Source organism: Hipposideros armiger, unplaced genomic scaffold, assembly GCF_001890085.2.
Source record: "Hipposideros armiger isolate ML-2016 unplaced genomic scaffold, ASM189008v1 scaffold_463, whole genome shotgun sequence".
Classification (NCBI taxonomy): domain Eukaryota; kingdom Metazoa; phylum Chordata; class Mammalia; order Chiroptera; family Hipposideridae; genus Hipposideros; species Hipposideros armiger.
Window position 1 is genome coordinate 484,872 of NW_017731813.1, and position 23,405 is coordinate 508,276.

Sequence of the window (23,405 nt, forward strand, 5' to 3'; positions counted from 1 at the left end):
TGGCCTGAAGAGAAGGACTTCTCTTCCCCCGCTTCCAACAAGCACCCTCTGATTGTGACCAAGTGATTCACCAGGGCGTGAGAATAGTTAAGTCACTTGAAAGAAAAGCTAGAAAGGCTTGACTAGCTTCATTACCTGGTGAAGTGAGAGCACTGTCTGAGTCCCCCTGCCAGCCCATTCCACACCCCTTCCTTCACTGAGCCTTGTTTGGTGTGCACCAGCATCTCTTCATTGCCAGCAGATAGCCATGTGGAAGCCCTGAAAGCCCTTGGTCCTGCGTTGGTGTTGGTTGGTTGGCCCTCTACATGTGCATGTGTTCAGACACTGTCTGGGGAGTGTTGGGCGGCCTTGGCTTGGTTCTGCTCTGAGCTGTGATCTCTTTTCTCTTGCAGTACATCTTTGCAGATGCTTACGCCCAGTACCTCTGGATCACGTTTGACTTTTGTAATACTATCCAAGGTTTTTCCATCCCATTCCGGGCAGCTGATCTCCTTCTGCACAGTAAGGCCTCCAACCTTCTCCTGGGCTTTGACCGGTCTCACCCCAACAAGCAGGTAAGAGCTTCTCGAACAGTCAGGCGGGGCTCCTGGAGTTTGTTTTCTGTTCTGCCCTCTGCCTATGTGGACTTCTTGTCCTTTGAGTGACCTCCCCCTGTTCCCTCCCTCCTCCTCTCTCAGGCTTAGCCTTTGTAGCTACGATTTAACTTCCTCCTGGTACTCAGTCTGCATCCCAGCTAGGGAGCAACATGTAGTGCTTGGCAGGCGCTATTAGTCAAATATCTTGCCCCTCTCAGTGCAGATGCACCTTTGTTAGTCCTGGGGGTAAATTGAGGCTCTGGAAATTAATCAGAGAGAGCCAGGTAGAGAAGTCTGGAGTCTGAGCTCTGCTGGGACCTCTGGTTGAATCTCTGTTGCACCTTTCCCATCCTTCACTTTAAACATACTGCTTTTGCCCACCATTTATTTGAATTTACTATTAACTTTAATATTCTGTGTGTGACTATGTATGTGTGTGTGTGTGTGTGTGTGTGTGTGTGTGTGTGTACACATGTAATATGAATGTGTGTATTTTCTTCCTTTAAGCCGAATTTGAAGGAAAGGTGAGCGATGAGGAGAGAGCCTGATTATGATTTATGTTTCAAGGTTCAAACTTTCCAAGTCAAGAATATTGGTCTGGTATAATCCTCTGAAATCTGTGGATCCTATAGGTTGGATTTATAATGAGTTTTGAATGGCTTTGCTCAGAGGAACCTTGGAATACATATATATATATATATATATATATATATATATATATATATATATATTTTTTTTTTTTTGCAGGTCCTTTAGCTAAAACGTTATCTGTTTCCCTTCATGTGCCTTAGGGAGTAACCTAATTGTATGTGGGGTCAGTTTACCAGTGTAGGTAGATTATTGGTATTTTTGGCCTCTTGCTTCTTAATACATGGTTGCTAGGGCCAGAGGAACCGTTAGGTTATGTCTTTGGAAGTTGAGGGGTTTGGGCAAAGATCAGGAAGTTCATTATTCATGGCTGTACCATGTGTATTCAGTTGATTGGCTTTGATACTTTTTGACTCTGTACTTAGCCAGTGTCTTCTCCATTCAATTTTAATTACTGTGGCCCATGATGGGTTTTTAAGGACACTATTTTCCAGGCAAGAAGTACCAAGTATAATCCTTTTGTTTTTACCATCACCTGAGGGCTAATCTTGAGTAAAATATACCATATTTTTCCGAGTATAATGTGCACCCACAGTTTTGGCTCAAACTTTCAGGGAAAAAAATCTTTTGTTTTAATTTTTAAATTTAATATTTGTGTAATTTAGGTACTTATTTATTGTATAATAAAGGAAGTTTAGCATTTAATTTTTAACATATTATGGTACAAGAAATTTTATGTGACAAATAATTACAAAACACAAGAACAGATACAAGGAACAAGAAATTTTATGTACCAGTAACAAACTTATGATATTTACACATCATAGAAGGCCAAGAACTCTTCGCCATTGCAAGTTCATTGTAAGTTCAACAAAACCGATTGTCATATTCCAGGGTGTTATTTTGCATATGGATATCATTACGGATTTCTAAAGTTACACTTTTAACTCATAAGCATAAACATTTAAAAACTTGAAAACATTTATATAGATGCGGAATTAGTACTGCCCATGTATAATGCACATCCTTCTTTTTTTCCCTCACAAATTGGGGCAAAACAGTTTGCCTGATACACGGCAAAATACAGTAGTTTCTGATAACCTATCATGGGAAGACAAATCACAGTCACCTTTCCTTCTAGTTTCTGTTGAGACCTTAGTAACTATGGAGAAGACTGCAAAGGTGCAGACCTGTCCTTTCCTTCCCGCCCTGTTTGCACTTGGAGTCACGGAGCTGGCTTTGGCGACCTTCCATGCCTGCCTTCATGGGCAGCATATTATTTACGGTGGGGACAGGGGTGATTGGTGAGGCCATTCAGGTTGTGCATACCTGTTGTGTCATGACCGCTTCTTGTCGCTTTGGTCTTCTCAGCTCTGGAAGTCAGATGATTTCGGACAGACTTGGATCATGATTCAGGAGCATGTGAAGTCCTTTTCTTGGTAAGTCCTGCCACCTAAGAAATTTGAGTTACATAATCTCCTTTCTTCAGTTCTGGCTCTTTCATGGAGGGCGGACCTGACCTCACTTGAAATGTAAAGAATTTGATTCAGGGAATGCAGTAATTCCCTGATTTACGAACGAGTCGCGTTCTGGGAGAATGTTTGTAAGTCGGATTCGTTCGTAAGTCTGACAAAGTGAGTTCTATCCACCTCTGACACAAATACAGTATACACTGTAAAGCCAACGGTTGAACAATTCATGTTATAAGAACGAATGACGTCTACCATCTTTTCGCCTCCGTCCAATCTCTCAATTATTTTCACTTTCGTTTCCATGGTTATATTGCTTTGCGCTTCCTAGCAGTCCCCTCCACATCACCACTGCTTTCCCTCTTGCTTCCGGACATCCTGGGCTCTGACTGAGCACTGTACTACTGTACACTATCGCACTGTACAGGAAGCACACAGCAGCACAGCTGTGACAATGTCCGGCAAACACGTGAGCTACTTCCGTGATTTGTTCGCATCTACAAATGTTCGTAATGCGAGGTCCGTTCATATCTGTGAAAGTTCGCAACTTGAATGTTTGCAAGTCGGGGACTTATTGTACATTTTCCACACCTGGGAATTAGAAATGCAAGTGTAACAGACTCACTGGGGAAGGGCTGGGATGAGAAAGGAAGGTTCTTTGTGAGAGGAGGGCAGAGCTTTTACATTTTTCAATCCACCAGGGAACCCAGGGGAATCTTGAAGCTCTTGTGTTTATAAGAGTTCTTAAAGACCTTCATTTTTTTTAGAGCATCCTATCAGAAGTTGGGATTTTTCTCTCTATGAAATCAATTCATTGGTTCATTCATAACATTTTGTTTGAATGTCTGCTGAATATAAAACATGCTAAATGCTTTAGGGTATAAGAAGTTGACTAATTTATGGATATAGTTCTTAAGGCGATTGCAGGTTAGGAGGTAAGGAAATACATTTTGTGCACATAACACACGTTATGGAAGAAGCTCAGAAGTCATGGACGTAGCATGAGAAGGCTTTCCAGATGGGAGCATCACCGATAGCCCCAGGACATGCTCAAGAGGTAGGGTGCAGCTGTGGAGGTGTGCAGACTGGGCACTCTAAACAGGAATGAATGGCCAAACCTAGACATGACACAGTGTGGTGCTTGGGTGCAGAATGCTAAGTCTTATTTTGGGGCAGTGTGTTGGGTAAAGTTTGTAAAGGGATGTTTGTATCGGAATCTGTAGCGCCTGATAAAGGAATTTGGACTGAATTCTGAAAGCGATGGGAAGCCATTATAGGTTTTGGAGAAGGATAGTGAAATCAGCAAGGCTGTACTTTAAGAAGTGCATTTGTTGGCCGGCCGAGTGGCGCGTTGGTTGAGAGCTGGCTTGGGATGCCAGAGGGCCCTGGTTCAGATCCCACATATGAGGGCCAGTGACACTGCCCTCTACAGCTAAGATGCTGAACAACAGCTCAACCTGGAGCTGGGCTGCCGTGAGTCGCCGGCGATGGCAGGTGGGTTGCCATGGGCTACCGTGTGTAGCTCAGCAGCCAGCATGAGCGGCCAGCGGCCGTCCAGAAGCCGGCGACTGATCTGCCTCGCCTGGGAAGAGCGCAATGATGGTGCCAACTTGGGCGAGAGAAGCAACTTCCTCCACAACTAGGAAGAGCGCAATGATGGTGCCAACTTGGGCGAGAGAAGCAACTTCCTCCACAACTAGACTGAAGAACAAAAGGATAGCAACTTGTCTGTTCCCCTTCCCCCAATTCCCCAATAAAAATCTTAAAAAAAAAAAAAAAAAGAAGTACAGTTGTTTTTTAATCCTAGTTGTTTCTGATCTTTCACTGTTGCGTGGACGTAATGTGTAATCTTGAAGACATGAATTTGTGCACATGCAGGTGAGTGTGGAGAACAGATTCCCAGGAGCAAACTTGCAGGGTCAGTGGGTCACTCAGCCTATTCACACATGGCAAACTTGTTACCTCTCAAATTCACTCTTGATCTTCACTACCCCAAATCAGATACAAACATGATCTTCCCATTTCAGTTTCTGGTTGCTCAGTCCAAGAACTTTTGAGTCATCATTGATTCCATGTTTGTTTCATCCTTCACATTCATTCTATAAGGAAATCTTGTTGGCTCCGCCTTCAATATAGATCCAGGATTGACTACTCCGCTACTATTTTACTTCAAGCCACCATTGTTGCTCATCAGTTCTCCAAATGGTCTTTCTGCTTCCATTTTGTCCTTCTGCAAGGAATTCTTAGCACACGACCAGATTGATCCTCTTAAAAACAGATCAGATTGTGTTGTTCCTCTGCTTTGAACCCTTTAATATACAGCATCATTTCTCTTAGATTAAATGCCAGAGTACATTCCTACCACTGGGACTTTGCACTTGCTGTTTTTCTTTGCCTAGAATGCTCTTACTAAAGATATATTTACTGCTTTCTCTCTTATCTCATTCAAGGCTGCTCAAATAACACCTCCTAAAAGAAGCCTATCCTAAGGATCCAATTAAAATTTCAACTACGGTCCTGTCATTCCCAAACTGCTGCAGCCTGATCTAGTTTATTTTTGCATAGCACGTATCACATTCTAATATACTATTATTATGCTTATTATTTGCCTTTTTCTCGTCAAAATAATAAAAGCCCCGCAAGGGCAGGGACTTTCGTCAGTTTTGTGCACTGATATATCCCCAGTGAAGGAAGCATTGAATTTGTAACTTTGGTAGCGATTGCCAAATTTTCTATAGAAAGTGTCAAATTTTGCACTCATCTCAACAACATAGAATTGTGCCTCTCTCCATGGCCAATGTGTTAGGAAAGACATAGTATCTCAGCAGAGCTTTAATTTGCATTTTTCTTATTATGAAGGATTTTAATCATCTTTTAACCCACTTAAGGGTCATTTTTATTTCTTTTTTTGGTGACATGTCTGTTCATGCCCTTTGCCCGTTTTCTTTTGTGGGTTGTTAGTCTTTTTGTTACTGATTTCCAGTTCTTTATATGAGGTCAGTCTTATGTGATATGAGATAGATTGTGTGTTTATTTATATTTGGAGTTTGTCATTTGTGTTTTGCCTTTTACATGTAGTTTTAGTCTTCATTAAATGTAATGGTCCAACAAAATGGTAGCTGTCGTCTCCACTTCTTTTAGCCCACTGTTTGTAGAGGAGTGTTTTAGAGTTCATATTGCTTCCTTAGTAATTGTGGTTGGTACAGATGGAGGGAGCACAAGGGGGAACCTTGCAGCTAAGTACCTTTAGGCTCCAGTGGACTTCCTGTTCATAGAGAGCAGCTGTTTCTGACCCTTCTGTTATTTTCCTTGGGCAGAGGTGGTAGAGTTTTAGTGAAATTGTAACTGTAATCTCATCTAAGGAATATACCCTTAGAACTTTCTTTTTCTTTATTTGAATTTTAAAGGGACAAGTTGCTCTTTTATCTGTTTATGGAACCATATATTAAGAGGGCAAACCAGCTGGATTTCTAAAAAAAGGCACTTCCTGTTTGGTAATTGGTATGTTGTGCCTTCTGCCTCCGTGCAGACATGCGGATATCTTAGGGGAAAGGACTGGCTTACCTTATTTTAGATAACTATATGTCTGGTGTCAGGGAATTTCAGGCTATTTGGGGGATTTCCCCCTAGGATTCTCCATAATAAGCGAGAGTGTAACGTAACTCCTCAAAGAGTAGTGGCATACGTTTGTTCAACAGTGCTTGGCAGGCAGCCTTGGAACAGCGGAAGTGAGGAAAACCAATGATTTATGTTATCCAGAGCTGGAGATTGGCAAGACAGGACAGCGGAAATGCTGTGGGGAGGGGCTCCAGGATGCCATGTGAAGCATCACTGAAGGGTTATAAGTGAGGCAGGAGAGGGCAGATGAGGCCAGGTGAGGATTGATGACTGTGCTCAGATATAAAGCAAGGTTTGGAATTTCCAAATGAGGGCAAAGTGTACAGGAGGTAGGTGTGAGTGAGAATAAGAAGTGGAAGGCTAGTGACTGCAAAGTTCAGGAACTGGTAGGGGGACCAGCTGTCAGAAATGGGAGGTCCACATGGGTTACGGAAAGAGAATTGGGATACGAGCCACAGCTCTGTCTCTAGATGTTGGTTGCTGCTTTTGGCTAGGAAGGAATAATAGAAGTTGAGCTGTTCTCAAAATACAGTAAAAACTTGGATTGCAAGTAACGTGGTTTTGCGAGAATTTCGCAAGACGAGCAAACATTTCTAATGAATTTTAACGTGGTAAATGAGCGATGTCTTGCAATATGAGTAGTTTGTTTCCGGAATGAATTATGCTTGCAAATCAAGGTATTACTGTATCTGAATAAAAGTCCCTTCCTCTCTGCCTTTTTAAAAATAACCAGCAGCCTCATTTTAATTTGCATATCCTCTAGGGTAGAGGAAGTACATTAATCTGTAGTTCTAATTGTGGAAAAGAAGAGAACATGCCCCCTCCCCCTCGTCCCCCACAGCATCTGATGATGACAGTTGTCTCCCACATAAGGACTAGGGCTGTTGGTTTCCCCAGTGCCTTAGTAAGACTCCATATCATAGGGCCAAAGTCCAGGCTTTCCCGTTGTAAAAAAGATGCTCTTTTATTTTCCTATTCTTATCTCCTTTCCTCTTTCTCCCTCCTTTGTTTGCTTTCCTTTCTTTGCCTTGCCTTGCCTTGCCTTCCTTCCTTCCTCCCTTCCTTTCTTCCTTCCTTCCTTCCTTCCTTCCTTCCTTCCTTCCTTCCTTCCTTCCTTCCTTCCTTTTTTAGAACATGCTCTTGACAGTACATCTTTGAAGGAATTTTATGTCATAACCTTCATTATCCTGAAAACTATTGTGCATATAATGGAACTGTACAAAAACAGTTACATAAGTGAGCCCTTCTGCCTTTTCTTGGGTCATAACTGCATCTTCACTCTGAAGCTATCTTCCTGATATTTCCAGTTATTTTTCCTGCTTGGTGAATAGTCTGCTTGGTGTTCTTGTGAGTGTTAGGAACCTGGGGCAGATTAGTCATCCTCCCAGCTGCTGTTTGGAGCCATATTTGTGGGAGACAGTAGTTCAAAGATTCTTCTCCAAGGTAGTTTGATCTCATCACTCTGCAGTTTTCAGATTGGAATGGTCTCTGTAATTATGGTCCATGGATCCAATGCAGCAAGGATCAATTCAGCTAGGAACCCTGCAGGATAAAAAGAAATAGGAGACATGGACTTTAAAGGCATCTGTACTCGTGGAAGCACAGACAAACACACTATGGTGAATAAATATAATACAGTGTAATATATATTACAGTGTAGAACAATATAATAAGAAGCACCACAGTATAAAGTATAGAGCCTGATTCAAAATTCACCCAACCAAAGCAGTTTTCTACCTCTGTTTGAAACTCAAATAGAATTCATAAAAAAGGCTTGAAATTGAGTGCTCTAGAGATACATTGCCAGTGTTGGGAGAAGGGAACAGAGCATTAGGGGAAGGCTTTCTGAAAGAGGGGAGCTTGAACTGGGTCTCAGACAATGCGTAGGATTTAGAGGTGCAAATCAAAATGTACGTGAGGGCATCCCTGCAGAGGGGTGTGGTGTTGACAGAAGCACGGGGAAGAAGCAAGCCCTGTGTGTCTGAAGGAGATCAGTATGTGCAAGAGAGAGTTTGTGAAGGAGCCTCGCGGGACATATATTTGCACTGAATGAATCCTGGTTGCACAGATAGGTGACAACAGCAACAGCACAGAGCAGACAGAAGAGAAAGGGCAAACGATCAGGCTCACTGGTTTCTCATGTGGTTTCCTCTTGAGCTATTCTTCTGAGAACACAGCATCCTGGGGAAGCACTCTCCTTCATTCTTCTGAGGTTCATAATGAGGCCAGAAACTTGCTGACAGTCTAAAGTGGTCCATTGCTTACTGATTCCAAAACACTCTGCCTTTTACTTTTTCTTCTTTCCACTCGTCTTGAGCCTGGTCAGAGCTTGCCTTGAGTGGAAACCCAGCATGCTTTGAAAACAACAGCAACAACACAAAACACATTACAGATGGCAGTTTTTCTCCCTTGGTGCTGAGCCGAGGAGCAAGCAAAGGAATATGTTTGCAGCACAGAGAAAATCATTTCTAGATCCCAGTATGGCGGCCCTAAGTTCTAGTTGATTGTATGCATGGAGAACCTCCATGCCTCCAATGATTAAACATGGAAATGATGATAATAATCGTTTTTCGTTGTTTTTTTTTTCCTTCCCTTCTAGGGGAATTGATCCCTACGACAAGCCAAACACCATCTACATTGAACGGCATGAACCCTCTGGTTACTCCACAGTTTTCCGAAGTACAGACTTCTTTCAGTCCCGGGAAAACCAGGAGGTGATCCTCGAGGAAGTGAGAGACTTTCAGCTTCGAGACAAGTACATGTTTGCTACAAAGGTGGTGGTAAGTTCAAGGCACTGAGGAATAACCTTTCTGAGGTTTGGCATTCTGTGATCGTGCAGGTGAGCTCCTACAAGCAGGGCCTAGGTCGCTGTGCCTGGGAGAGCTCAACTGAAGCGTGCTGGACATATATGAACATTCCCAAAGGGCTTGGAAAGTCCCCGGAGGTTGAGGACTGGAGAAGCTTAGACACGCGCTCAGAGGGTCTCTAGGCTCTAGGAGTTTGGTCATTTCCCAGTAGCCAAGCACCCTTGACAAACACATATTTCTTTGAAATCCCAGTGAACTCAGAAAGGAGGGGTGGGGCTCAGTGGCATTTTTCTTCAATCTCACTGATTGATTTCCTTTTATTTAGGCTGATTTCTTTGCGAATTTTGGACCCATGTTAATTTACATGGCTAATAGAATGTGTAGTCATTGGCTAGTGGGAGTTAATGCTCTAAGAAAAGCAGTAATTAAGCTCCCAGCTGTCAGTAAATAGCTTAACTCTCAGCCGTTGGGAAAAATCTTTCCCTTGATTTGATGCATTGGAGCCAGATGCTGAAATAAAGAGCTTGCTCATTTAAAACCACAGTTGACTATTTAATAAGATTTGCCTTGCAACTGTATCAAGTTATAAGTTGCAACTATTCTGTACAGTTAAAGGGAAAAAACCAGGCCTGGCCAAGAGCAGGCTGGGCTACTATCCTGGGGGACTGTAAGCTTGCTTTCTTAATGGAGGCCATTCGCTTGTTGACCTCGGGCTCTGTTGGAGGCCTCTGGTTACTGAGAGGTTGCTCTGCTTTCTATCACTGTTAAACTTGTGGACAAAAATCAGATGTAATGTTTTCCTCCAGGTTCTCACTTATTTATATGATTGGCAGCTGGCCAGGCAGAAGTAGGTCAAGTCCCTTTGGGATTTGGGGTGGGGGGAGGCGAGAGAGAAAAGAATCTCCTCAACAGGGAAAAAAAAGGGGTTCCCCATTACATACCTTATGAAATGTTTTTTTTTTAAACCACCAAACTATGTCAGTTTTTCTTCTGTCAGGATATTTCCCTTGAGTCACACTCCCTAGATCATTCCCTTCCTGCCTTGCCTGTTTGTTTTTGTCTTTGTCTTACACACACACACACACACACACACACACACACACACACACACACTCACACACTCTGCAATAGCAACCTAAAGAACACAAGCATCCTTGAATTTCCTTGGGCAGGCATGTGGTGGTGGGAATTCACAGGTGAGAAATAAGTCCTGAGGACTGGTACCTTTTGATATCCAGTTGGGCAGTCCTGAGTTCCAGTCCTCCAGTATTCATAGGTCTTTTTGCTTTAGTTTCTTGGGGCTGGATTTTTTGGTATGGTTTTAATTTCTTAATTTTAAAGCACAGTGACTGATTCCCAAATTTGTTCTGAGCCAAGGCCGAGGTTGCGAGATGTTGTGCATTACCTTGAATCCTATTATTTCTAGATCTCATGCCCAAAAGTCTAAGTTACATCCCGTTTGGAGCTTTCTGCGCCATCCATTCTGATCTAGCAGCTATGTTTGTTCTGTAGACATAGGTGATTTACAGAATGCCAGAGGTAAGTTTTTTATTATTCCTGGCCAATGGTAAGATCAGGGGCGGTATCTGTTTTGATCATCACTGATATAATACCCAGTATCTTGCACAATGCTTGCAACATAGACGATGAACAGAATTAAATGAATGCCATCTTTGGCTGCCTAATTTAGAGAACATAGGCTAGCAAATTGTGCGGGGGGGGGCATTAAATTATTAGTACTTTAACAGTCAATTCTCAATTCTCTGTACGGCTTATTTATTTTTATGGTATTAGTGGCAAAACTAGCTACGTATTGGCTTCTTCGACACATGAATGGGCTACTGGATCCCAAGGTCAGTGGTGTTAGCTAGGGGATCTATCATAGGTAAGGTGAGCTGGGTCACCACCTGGAAGTGTTACTCAAATCAAATTGTGGTCTTAGGAGCACCTTCAGCAGCATCACCGAGCTCACTTATTACAAATGCAGATTGCAGGGTGCAAATGCATTGTTTTTCCCTGAGCAGCCCCAGGATGCCTAAGAATCTCCTAAATTTGAGAAACTCTTCCCTGAGGCTTTCTATATGTAGATGCTTCTCATAATAATTATATTATCAAAGAAACATTTTTCAATGCATAGATTGATGAGAGAATAAACACAACTGGCAGGGGATGATAAAATGGCTGTTTTCCTCCTTTTTATTACACTAGAGTGCTAAGCCATAAGGATAAACAACATTGGCCTTGGTTGAATAACCCTATCAGTAGGCGTGTTGAGCCCTACAAGTGTAACAACTTGTCTAGGGTGTGCCTAACGCTCTGGCTGCCTGGGTTTGGGGAATTCCGAGTGACTTTAATGTTAAATGGATTCAAATCAAATTAGGAAAGTCAAGCAACTAATTGCCAAAATCACAGAAAATCGGTTTTGGGCCATTAACTCTTTCGCTTTCTTTCAGCACCATGAATAATTACAATTCTTTGCAAGTTAGTTTTTTAAAATATGTGGGGACAGCTCCCTGGGTTGTGGACTGGAGCATGTATCCAAGTCTTTAGAACTTTCTGGTGTCCTGTTGGCCTGGCTCTTACTTCATGTGTACTTTTTGTTTGATACCCTTTGATTTTTTTTTTTTAACCCAAGTTTAACTTTTTTTTTTTTTTAAATATTTTATTGGGAAATTGGGGGAGGGGAACAGACAAGTTGCTGTCGTTTTGTTCTTCAGCCTAGTTGTGGAGGACGTTGCTTCACTGGCCCATGTTGGTATTATCATTGCGCTCTTCCTGACTGAGGCAGATTGGTCGCCGGCCATTGGATGGCCGCTCACAGCAGCTCATGGCAGCCCACTGCAGCAGGTGCTGCAGCCTACACCATTGCTGGTGACTCATGGCAGCCCAGCTCCAGGTTGAGCTGTTGTTCACCATCTTAGCTGTAGAGGGCGCAGCATCACTGGCCCTCATGTGGGATCTGAACCAGCGGCCCTGCTGCTCAGAGCTTGCGCTCCTAAGCCAACTCTTAACCAAGGAGCCACTCAGCCAGCCCCCAAGTTTAATTTTTATTCCTTGTTTTTTTTTTTTTTTAAGATTTTTATTGGGGAATTAGAGGATGAGAACAGTGCTGGGGAGTTGGGGGAAGGGGAACAGACAAGTTGCTGTCCTTTTGTTCTTCAGTCCAGTTGTGGAGGAAATTGCTTCACTGGCCCAAGTTGGCACCATCATTGCGTTCTTTCCGGGCGAGGCAGATCAGTCACCGGCTTCTGGACGGCCGCTCATGGCGGCTGCTGGCCGCTCACGCTGGCTGCCGGCCACACACGGTAGCCCAAGGCAACCCACCTGCTGTTGCTGGCGACTCACGGCAGCCCAGCTCCAGGTTGAGCTGTTGTTCAGCATCTTAGCTGTGGAGGGCAGTGTCACTGGCCCTCATATGTGGGATCCGAACGGGGGCCCTCTGGCGTCCCAAGCCAGTTCTTAACCATCGCGCCACTCGGCCGGCCCTATTCCTTGTTTTTTGACGTAAAGTTCACTTGTCTTAATAGTCCACATGAAAATGATAGGTCCGTTAAAGCAACGAGGCACCTTTGCAGACTGACATTAATTTGTTAACGTAGTAATATACAGCTGTTAGGTTCTTTCTGGTAGATAAAATAACAATAGTTGCTAGAAAGTTGGTGGTAGATGAGAGTTAGATGCCTTTCTATAGCTTCACAACTAACTTGTCATGAAAGCCAGGCTTAGACATTTTTTGCACAAATGAGTATCACTAAAGAATGGACCCAATGTGGGGTAGAGTGGGGCGGCGGATTGGAGGGGGTTGTCACTTTGAGGGGTAAAAAGTATAACTATTGCATTGTGTTGTACACCTGAAACTAATGAAAAAATAAAATTAAAAAAAAAGAAGTACAAATGGGTACTTACAAAATAGTCATCGGGATATAGGGCATAGCATAAGGACTATTGTTGATAATATTGTAATAACTAGGTATGATGTCAGATGGTTACTAGATTTATCAGGATGATAGGGGGATGGGGGTTTGGGGGTAGAGTGAAAAATGTGAAGGGATTAAGAAGTACAAATTCATAGTTACAAAATGGTCATGGGGATGTAAAGTAAATCATAGGGAATATAGTCAATAATATGGTAATAACTATGTATAGTGCCAGGTGGGTACTAGACTAGTCAGGGGGATCACTTCTTAAATTAGATGAATGTCTAACCACTCTGCTACACACTTAAAATTAAGATAAAATATTGAATGTCAACAGTAATTGAAAAGTTTTAAAAGCGGGGGAAAAGGTGAAGGGGAATAAGATGTTCAAATTTCCAGGTATAAAACAAGTGAGTCATGGGGATGTCATGTACAGCATAGGGAATACAGTCAGTAATATTGTGATAGCATGACATGGTGTCAGATTGTTACTGGACTTATCATGGTGATTACTTTAGGTATGTAAGTGTTGAATTACTCTTGTGTACACCTGTAACTAATGTAATATTGTATGTTAGCTGTATTTTAATAAAAGTCTTTAAAAAAAAAAAAAAGAATGGACCCAATGTGTGGGTTGCATGGAGTCTCCTCTCTGTTGATGCAGACACAGGGTTCTAGAACAGGGATTGGCAAACTATGGTGCGTGACTTGTTTTTGTCAATCAAGTTTCATTGAAACACAGCCATGCTCATTTGCTTATGTGTCATCTATTACTGCTTTCATGTTCCAGTGGCAGAATTGAATAGTTAGTTGCATAGAGTCAGAATGGCCCACAAAGTCTAAAATATTTCTATAAGTACCTATACAGAAAAAGTTTGCCAACCTTGTTACAGAGGCAGGATTCTGTTATCCTTTCAGTTGGTATCAGGCAACCAGAATCCTCGTGCAGGGGTCAGCAAACTGCGGCTCGCGAGCCACATGCAGCTCTTTGGGTACGTTCCGTCTCAAAAGTTTGCCGACTCCTGGAAGAACCAATTCTGTCCCTCACAACAATTTAAAAATTATTCGAGAGCCATAAATATATTTTACATAATCACCATTATGTGAATAATATTCTTTAAAAATTTTATATGAAACTATGATAGTTTTATTTTCATTTTCAATTTTACTTCAGAGCCACAGTTCTCGAGCCGCAGTTTGCTGATCCCTGGCGGCTCTTCTGTCTCAAAAGTTTGCCAACCCCTGCTCTAGTGCAAGAGCTTGACAACTCTTAGGCATTATCCCCAGAAGTTCAGGTAACAGGCTTCCCTAAATTTTTATGCCCTGTTCATTCCAGGGTGTTCTCTTTAGGATATTATGGCCAGTTCAGATATCTTGCATGCTAGAGAGCTCATTTATACTTTTCACTATTTTGACCAACCAGCCACTAATTTCACTATTGAAAACTAATTTCTAACCTTAATTATGCTGACTTAAAGTCTCTAATGTTGGTAGAGATAAGAGAAAAACTTGGTAATTGCTTCAGGATTGTGGGCTTCTACCTGAGAAGTTAACTGACCACAGTTGAGTTGTGAATTTTGGGATAACTGACCAAAACCAACTGTTGACAAATTATTTTAATTATGATTTTCTTAAATATATGCAAACATAAAGCTAGGTATAGGCACCTTCTGCTTATAGCTCATATACAACAATAAAACCCAAACATATTTACAGATTAAAAATAAAATTATAATACCAATAAATTTAACATTAATTCCTGTAATACCTGTATTGAGATATAAGTCATATGCCATAAAGTTCACCCTTTTAAAGTGGACAGTTTAGTGGTTTTTAGTGTATCACAAGATTCCAGAACATGTTCATCACCCTTAAAAGAAACCCCATATGTCCATTAGCATTACTTGCCAGTGACCTCTCCTCTTAGCCCCTGGCAACCACAAATCTAGTTCCTTCCTTATGGATTTGATGGATTCGCATATTCAGGACATTTTAAGTAAAGGGAATCATATGATATATGACGTTTTGTGACTGTTTGCTTTCAAAATATAATGTTTTCAGGTTTCATCCATGTTGTAGCGTGGATCATCAGAATTAGTGTCTTTTTAAGTTCAGTGCCTCTTCTGCTAGTTCAGATCTCTTGTTGAACTGCTCTAGTGAATTTTTTTTTTTAAGTTATTGTACTTTTCAACTCAAGAATTTCTGCTTATTTTTTTCTAATGTCTATTTCTTTATTGATTTTCTCTATTTAGTGAGACAGTGTTCTCATACTTTAATTCTTGAGACATGGTTTTCTTTAGGTCTTTGAACACATTTATCATAGGGGATTTAAATTTTTTGTTTAAGTCCAGCTTCTGGCCCTTCTCAGAAACAGATTCTGTTGACTCTCTCTCTGTGTGTGTGTGTGTGTGTGTGTGTGTGTGTGTGTGTGTGTGTGTGTTTTTATAGGATATACTTTGCTGTTTGTCTTGGCATTTTGTTGTTGAAAGCCAGACATTTTATTTTATTTTTTTTTTAAAGATTTTATTGGGAAAGGGAAACAGTGTTGGGGAATTGGTGAAGGGAAACAGCCAAGTTGTTTTCCTTCAGTCTTAGTTGTGGAGGGCACAGCTAGCTCAGCTCCAAGTCCAGTCGCCATCCGGCCGCCCGTCGGCAGCTCGCAGCTGCTCAGCTCAAGGTGCTGTGTTTAATCTTAGTTGTGGTCTTAGTTGCGGGTGGGCATAGCCCACCATTCCATGCGGGAGTTGAACCGAAAACCTTGTTGCTAAGAGCACAGGTTCTAACTACTGAGCCACCTGGCTGCCTGTGGGCAGCTTAGGGCAGCTCAGCTCAAGGCGCCATGTTCAATCTTAGTTGCAGGTGGCATAGCCCACCATACTATGCACCTATGCAGGAGTCGAACCGGCAGCCTTGTTAGGAGCATGTGCTCTCACCAGCTGAGCCATCCTGCCACCTATTGGCAGCTCAGCGGCAGTTCAGCTCTCTGGCGCAGCTCACTGGCCCATGTGGTAATTGAACTGGCGACCCTGTTGCTCAGAGCTCATGCTCTTAACAAGCTGAGCCACTCTGCTGGCCAAAACCAGACATTTTAAATGATACAATGTGGCAGCTCCTCTCATCAGAATACCCCCCTTCCCAGGATTTTTTTTGGTTGCTTTTTATTATTATTTTGTTGTCTTTTTTGTTTGTTTTGTGAGTTTCCCGCATTAATTTTGTAAAGTCTGTATTCTTCATTGTGTATGCCTACTGAAGTATTTGATAATTTAGCTTAATGGTCAGGTAATGACTGATCAGAAATTTCCTTAAATGCTTTGAACCAATAAGTCTGGCAGCCTTTGCTAAGGGCCTCTGATCCAGTGTTGGTGACATGCCTTCAATGCAGTTTACAACTCTGCTTAGACTTTTATTTCCTGCTTGTGTAGAGCCTCAAAGTTATTAGCCAGACATGAGAGAATAGGCCCTTTTTGGTTCTTTCCTGAGTACACTCACAGCTCTGTGTGTATGACCTTGTAGATTCCCTGGAATATTTCAGAGCTTATCAAAGCCTTTCACAGATGTCTTCTTCCCCAGTTTTTTCTTTTATGCTTTTTAGTTATCCTCTTGCTAGCTCCAAGTGGCAATACTGATCCAGCAGTTATGATGTTAAACATTTGTCAGTTTTTCATAAATACCCTAGTTATAGGTCTATTTGTACAGTGAGCTAAATCAGGTTATATAAAGAGAAGACCTGAGAATGCAGCTTTTAAGCAAGCCACTAGGCAGATCAGATAGTGACAACCCTCTGGCTCTGGGACACTTTGGAAGCTCCAGACTTGTTCTGTGTTCTCTAGTGGCCGCTAGGCTGCTGTTTTTCACAACTATTGTAGCTGTGAAACTGGGTTTCCAAGGCTACTGCAGAACTAGAGAGAAGGGGGTAGGGTTAAGGCAAGTTAAAATATCACAAAGTTGGCTATTGTTGCTGAGCCTCAATCATTGTTCTTGAATAAAGGCTCCTTGGGTTTTGCAAGCCTTTATTTAATTTTCAGAATTCTGAAAAAGTTGATTTTGAGACGTTTTGTCAAATGTTCTTGTTGCTGTTACAAATGAACAGATTTTCAGAATTACTCTGCCATTCTGGAAGTGCTTCCAATTAATGTTAACTTTGCAAACTTTTTATTATGGACATTTTCAAGCCTACAGCAAAGAACAGTTTATGCTGCTATGACCTCCCCATGTGCCCTCATTCAGCCTCAATATTATCTTACATTTGCTAATCTTTTTTTCACCTATCTACCCACTACTTATTTTTTCCTGGAGTATTTTTAAAGCAAACTCCCGCTATATCATTTTATCTATAAATATTTAGGTATAAACAACATTAGCATGGATGATGACGTTTTGCTGAAACTTTGTTATTTCTTCAGAGGAGAAGGTGGTAGTGAATACTACAGCCAGGTGATTCTGAACTGGTGTCCTTGTCCACTACGGGCCTCGGGGTTCCTCATTGGCCCACCAATCTGCTCTGAGAAACTGTCAGTCAAATAGCTCACTGTGACATCTTTTGATCTTTCTTGGCAACGTGTGTCATTTATTTAGTTTCTTTCTGCTCATTTCTCCTTGACCTCTCATTTCTTTTTGCTGTTGACATAATTTCAAACATAAGTATAAATGTACTCTCTGAAATTCAGATTATTCAGGCACTTATATTAATTTATTTTTACTCATTAGAAAATGAAGATACCAAATAAAAAAAATGTTATCATAAATTCTAGACCCTGTAATACTGGCATATAAATTAAAACATTTAAATAATTCCTAGTTGTTGGTGAAGTTATGTGTGCTGGTAGATGTATTAACTGGTATGCCTTTTAGGAAGGCCGTTTATACTATCTATCAAAAAGGAGAATATTGATCTAGGGACTCTAAGAATGCATCCTGCAAATATTCTTGTGTGGTTCTGAACGGTAATATATACAGGTGTGTTCTTTGAAGAGTGCTTCTGGAATAACCTAAATGCCCATCAATAGCTGTTAAATGAAATATGTCTAAGATTCACTGTTAATGAAAACAGTTAATTGTAGAACAGTAAGATGGTCTGTTAATGAAAAAAGTGCAGTTGCACAACAATTTCTATCATGATCTAATTTGCATGTTCAAAAATAAAATTGCTTGTATCAATTTGGCATTGTATTAGGCTAGAAATAACAAACTAGAAATAAAAGTAGCTTATCCAGTCAGTGCTGCCTGGGGGTAGGCAATCTAGGGTTATATTGGTATGTTGGTGATACTGGGGACGCAGGCCTCTATCTCTCTCTTCTATCATCCTAACTAATGATTTCCATTCTCAAGGTTCCTTCATGGTCCAAGACATCTGTACTAACCTTTGAGTCTTGACTGGAGTTAGGAAGGATAAAGACAGAAAGACCAAAACAGGACCGCTTCCAGCTGATTTAGTCCCCTTAAGCAGCCTTCCTAGAAATCCAACACAACAGTTCTATTTTACATCTCATCGATTAGTACTGAGTCACAGGATCACACGTAGTTGCACAAAAGGAAAAAAAACTAGTCTTTTAGAGTGGAGAGTAGGGGGCAGAACGTCTGCATATTACCTTGTACCTGCCTGTACTGTTGGATGTTTTTTATAAGCATGTTTACCTTTATCATAATGATAAGGAACAACTCAACAACCACAAAAGCCATGGTTTATTAAGAAAAGTATTAGGGCCTTACAATACATCTTACAATCAACAGTGTGCCATAGTTTAGTTGTTAATATTTTTCTTGGTGACAGTGAAATATTATAATAACTCTTTAAGAATACATTATGAGTGAACATGAATTGTCTGGGTTTAGGAATAATTCCTCCAGAAGGAAGTGGGATAGATGTGTTTTGAGGTTTTTTTATGACCTTTGTATTTGGTGATTTTTGCATTTATGGAGTAAGACCTGCCTTGGTATACATTCTCAGTTCTCAGGCCTTCCCTCAGCGCTTATTAAGAACATTTAATGATGGGTTTGAGGGTCACTAAAAAAATGGCTCCTTTCTAAGGTGTAACCACAGTAGGAAGTAGCGAAAAAATATAAAACATAAAAGTAGGTGTTTCATTGATATCTGTGTATTCATATATATTCATAAGCATCCACATAGGGTGACTTAAACTAATTATCTGACTTTTATACACAGCTGTAAAATTTTATTGACTTAAGGAGGGCTTTTGGAATTTATACATATTTTGCTGGGAACTGTTTTCTCATTCAGGTCATACATTTTACATTTTTAATAGGTCCATCATTTCCTACGGTCCCATATTGAGTACAGTCTATTAACTTGGTTTTCACGGTGCCATTTTGCAAAAGCAGTCTTTTGTACTTCTCTACCTGACTTCTTTAAAACAAACTACTTGTACCCATTTGTTCAGTGGTGGTTTTAATATATATATATATATGTGTGTGTATATATATATATATGTGTGTGTGTGTGTATATATATATATATATATATGTATATATATGTGTGTGTGTGTGTACTGCTCAAATGAATCAAAACTAACCTCATGGTCATCAGTTTGCTCTTCACATAGTATTCATTGGGCATACCTGGGCACAGGGTACTCAGTTGTGGTTACATTAGTTAAGAAATCGATATGTTCCTTACTCGTAGGAATTTAAAATCTGTAAGACACAGGAATGACAAAGTCAAAGATACATGAAGCCCTTCTGGCTAGGGATCCCAACAGTCCAGTGAGTGTAAGAGTCATTATGTGTGTCATTCTGTCTGCGCGAGGGTGTGCCTCCCTCTTAGAAGTGCGAAACCACATAGAGCCTTTCTAGCGCTTCTTATCCTCTTTCGAATCATTGACCCTTTTGAGAAGCTAGTAAGCAGCATAAACACTCCCTCGCAAAATGAAACACTCCCTACACAAAATATTGGCATATGTATGTACAGGGTCGCTTGGCCATTTAAACCCATCCAATGGACAAGCCCTAATCTAAATCAGCGTCTTCTTTTGTAGATGAATAAACTGAGACCTAGAGAGATTCAGTGATTTCCTCTTAATCTAGTGCTTTTATACACATTTTCAAGATTTCCGCCATGGTTTACTATCTCTAAAATGCAGTGTGTTGTGGTCAACATTATGTGGCATACTCTACCAAAGCAAACATATTCTAGCAAAGGACCTTAATCAATGAGAAGTATTAAAAATTTGAAAAACAGAATCAATGAAAATTCTGTTAACTCTTGGTGCAAGTTAAAGCCTTGTAACTCAAGTGTACTTATAATATGAAAATAGGAGACAGGAGAAGAGAATATGTTTTATATGCATGGTGTGTGGCTGATCTCACCCTGTGGTGGTTTTGGGGCTGTAGGCTCTGCCCCCACCCCTCAGCCTCATCACACAGTCCTCTCCTTTTCACTCTCTGCTTAAGCTTTGGCAGCCTCCGTTCCCCTCCCCAATCCCAAGTTCTCAAATTATACCATTGTCCTTCCTCCTCATCCAATATCCAGAGAGTATCTGGACTCTGTTGCAGACCGGGTATCTAAGATAAAGCAGGACAGTGCAAGCTGTCCAGTGACAGCAGATGTCACAAAAATGTGCATTTGCACTCACACTCTAGTTTGTTTTCAGTAGAATCAGAGGGGTGTGACTTTTCTGTTCCCTTTTTTCACTTATTTTGAGTGGCTATGATGTGGCACAATTGATTTCTTTCTCCTCTTCCTTGGCAGCATCGCTTCGGCAGTCAGCAGCCACCTTCTGTGCAGCTCTGGGTCTCCTTTGGCCGGAAGCCCATGCGAGCAGCCCAGTTTGTCACAAGACATCCTATTAATGTGAGTGGGGTTTGCTTGGGGATGGGAAGAAGTGACATTGTTCCCATGAAACGATCACGGAAAGGGTGCTCTGGGGATGTCCTGCCGGGTGGCTATTTGACCAGGCTCCCTGAGGTCACTTTCCAGATAGGGCTCTATCTAGTGAGAGCCATTATGCTCTGGGCTTCTTGGTCTATTTTTTCACTCCTCACTGTTTGAAGTGGAGCTGAACTGGAGTCTTTAATTTGCTTTAAGTGGAGAAGCATTGGCAGAGAGGTTTAGAGGCAGAGTCAATGGGCTCAGTGTGCCAGTACTGAAGGACTAGGAAGTTAGTGACAGCAACAGTTACCTAAGTACCTGCTGTGTTGCTCACAGGTGGATAGGTTCGAAAAAAGTGTAGGATTTGGGTCCTACCTTTTTGATACAGACAGGTTGGGAACTAAGCAGAGGAGACAACCATATATCGTCAAATGCAGCCTGCATTATAATGTAGAGATCCGCAGGCCACCAGAGAAGCGGCCACAGGGAGGAGGTGGCATTCTGGTGTGGTGGAAGGTTAGTAGCTCAAAGGAGTATCTGACAGAAAACACTCTTGTCAGTGCTTTACTTTATATGGGTTCCTCCTTCCTTTAGTCACTTGGGAGAAAATAAAAGGAAAGGAAATGCATGTTAATCTATATTGTACTTTACACTAATGAAAGGTCTTACGGGGAAAAAAAGGGAGCTATTGTTAACTAAAACGAGGTTTTTAGGTCATTTATGGAGTTCAGCGGCCCATTCTTATTTTGTGCCCCATTTTCCAATAAGGATCCTATGCGGTAGAGCAGCCTCAGGTTCTCCGAAGGGCAAATCAGCTAGGCTTCTTTGCCAAGGTTGGGGAGTTTTCCGTGGGCTTCATGCCCAAATCTGTCACTGGGACATTTGGAAGTCATTGCTTTAGTGTGTATAGGGAGAGCCCACGGGACATACACTTTTTGTTGACTTATGTATTTTTTTATTTTTGATTCCGAAGGAATATTACATCGCGGATGCCTCCGAGGACCAGGTGTTCGTGTGTGTCAGTCATAGTAACAACCGCACCAACTTGTACATCTCAGAGGCAGAGGGGCTGAAGTTCTCCTTGTCCTTGGAGAACGTGCTCTATTACAGCCCAGGAGGGGCTGGCAGTGACACCCTGGTGAGGTAAGGAGTACAGAAGCCCCTCCCTGGCTCCCTTAGATCAACACAACCACCCACCTCTAGTGAGTGGTTTTCAACAATAGCTGCACATTTGGACTCACCAAGGGTGCTTTCAGAAACCCCATTCCTGGCTCATGTTCCCTAAGTTGACAATCTAACCAGTTTGGGGTGTGGCTGGGGTATGAGGATTTTACCTAGGTGATTTTTATGTGATGCCAAGGCTCAGCACTGATGCTCTAGATGACATTGAGAATCTCAAACACTGTGTCATCCTCTCCCTTGGGTTCCTTTCACTCAGTTTTCTGGTTTTTGTGCAAGGTATTGTTTTGTGGGTGTTTGTGGAAAGACACCAGTGTCATTGATCCTGTATCAGTAAATCACATGCTTGGGGTGGTTCTGTAGTAATGGGCATTCCCTGAGCTGTGGAAGAGCCTGGGGTTTGGGAGGGATCAATGTTATGAATTTGTGGGTGGCACTTGTCGATGGCCCTATGATTCCTGAGTGCCACAAACTCACTTATTCTCATTTGTTGTGTGACAAACCAGACTTTTGAGAGGTGTCTGACTGTGCTTAGGATCACTCTTTGCTCTTGGAAAGAGCCGTCTGGTGAAGCTGGCTGCTTTGCAGTGAGGTCTGGCTCCAAGCCCATGGCCACCAGGTCAGAGGGCACGTCATTGCTATCTACTGCCTCGCCTCATGCTGGCAGTTCATTTAGTCATCAGTTAATTCAGCACATGTGCTGCTGCCCTGTGCCAGACCCTGATCCAGGTACAGCAATGAAAAATCAGCATAAGATCCCTGATGCATGGAGCGTTCATTCTAATTATCGGAAAACAGAATATGAACAAATATGTAATCTACCTGGTAATGGTGAGTGCTGAGGAAGATAAGAGGACAGGGATTTATGACGGTATCATTTTATATTGGCGGATCACAAGAGGCTGCTCCAGGAGGGTCACATTTGAGCAGGTGCCTGAATTCCATGAGGAAGGGAGGAAGGGAGCCAGGCAGATACCTGGGGAAGAGCCCTGCAAACAGAGGAAACAGCAGGCACAGTGAGTCTGATGTGGGACTTCATTGGTTTGTTTTAGGAACAGTGAGGAGGCCAGGGTGGATCAAACACCTGAAGGAGGGGAGAGAGAATCCAAAAGACAGGGGCCAAGGGCTCAGATTGTATAGGGCCCTTTAGGGCATGGGAAGAACTATTTTTTTCATCTGAGTGGAATGGAAGGTTTTGACCAGAAGATGGATATCATTTGATTTAACCTATTACATTTTTTTTTTACCACTTAAAAAGTTGTGAATTGCATTGTATAGAGAAAAGTGCATACAACATGAATGAACAGTGTTTTAAATAATTTTAAGGGGACACCCATGTGATTTATCTTTTTTTTTTTTTTCTTCATTTCCTGTAATTTTGCATCAACTCCTGGATTAAGTCTCTTCTGGCAACTCCAGTTCACACT

General features: G+C 41.8%; 1 protein-coding gene across 1 annotated transcript in view; it reads left to right on the forward strand.

The window, feature by feature from the left end:
- SORL1 (sortilin related receptor 1) overlaps positions 1-23,405 on the forward strand; it is a 185,312-nt gene that overhangs the window by 32,465 nt on the left and 129,442 nt on the right. Inside the window, exons 4-8 of the mRNA XM_019666166.1 lie at positions 393-554; positions 2,535-2,602; positions 8,850-9,030; positions 20,680-20,781; positions 21,773-21,942. Of these exons, the coding sequence (XP_019521711.1) occupies positions 393-554; positions 2,535-2,602; positions 8,850-9,030; positions 20,680-20,781; positions 21,773-21,942 (683 nt within the window). The remainder of the gene's footprint in view (positions 1-392; positions 555-2,534; positions 2,603-8,849; positions 9,031-20,679; positions 20,782-21,772; positions 21,943-23,405) is intronic.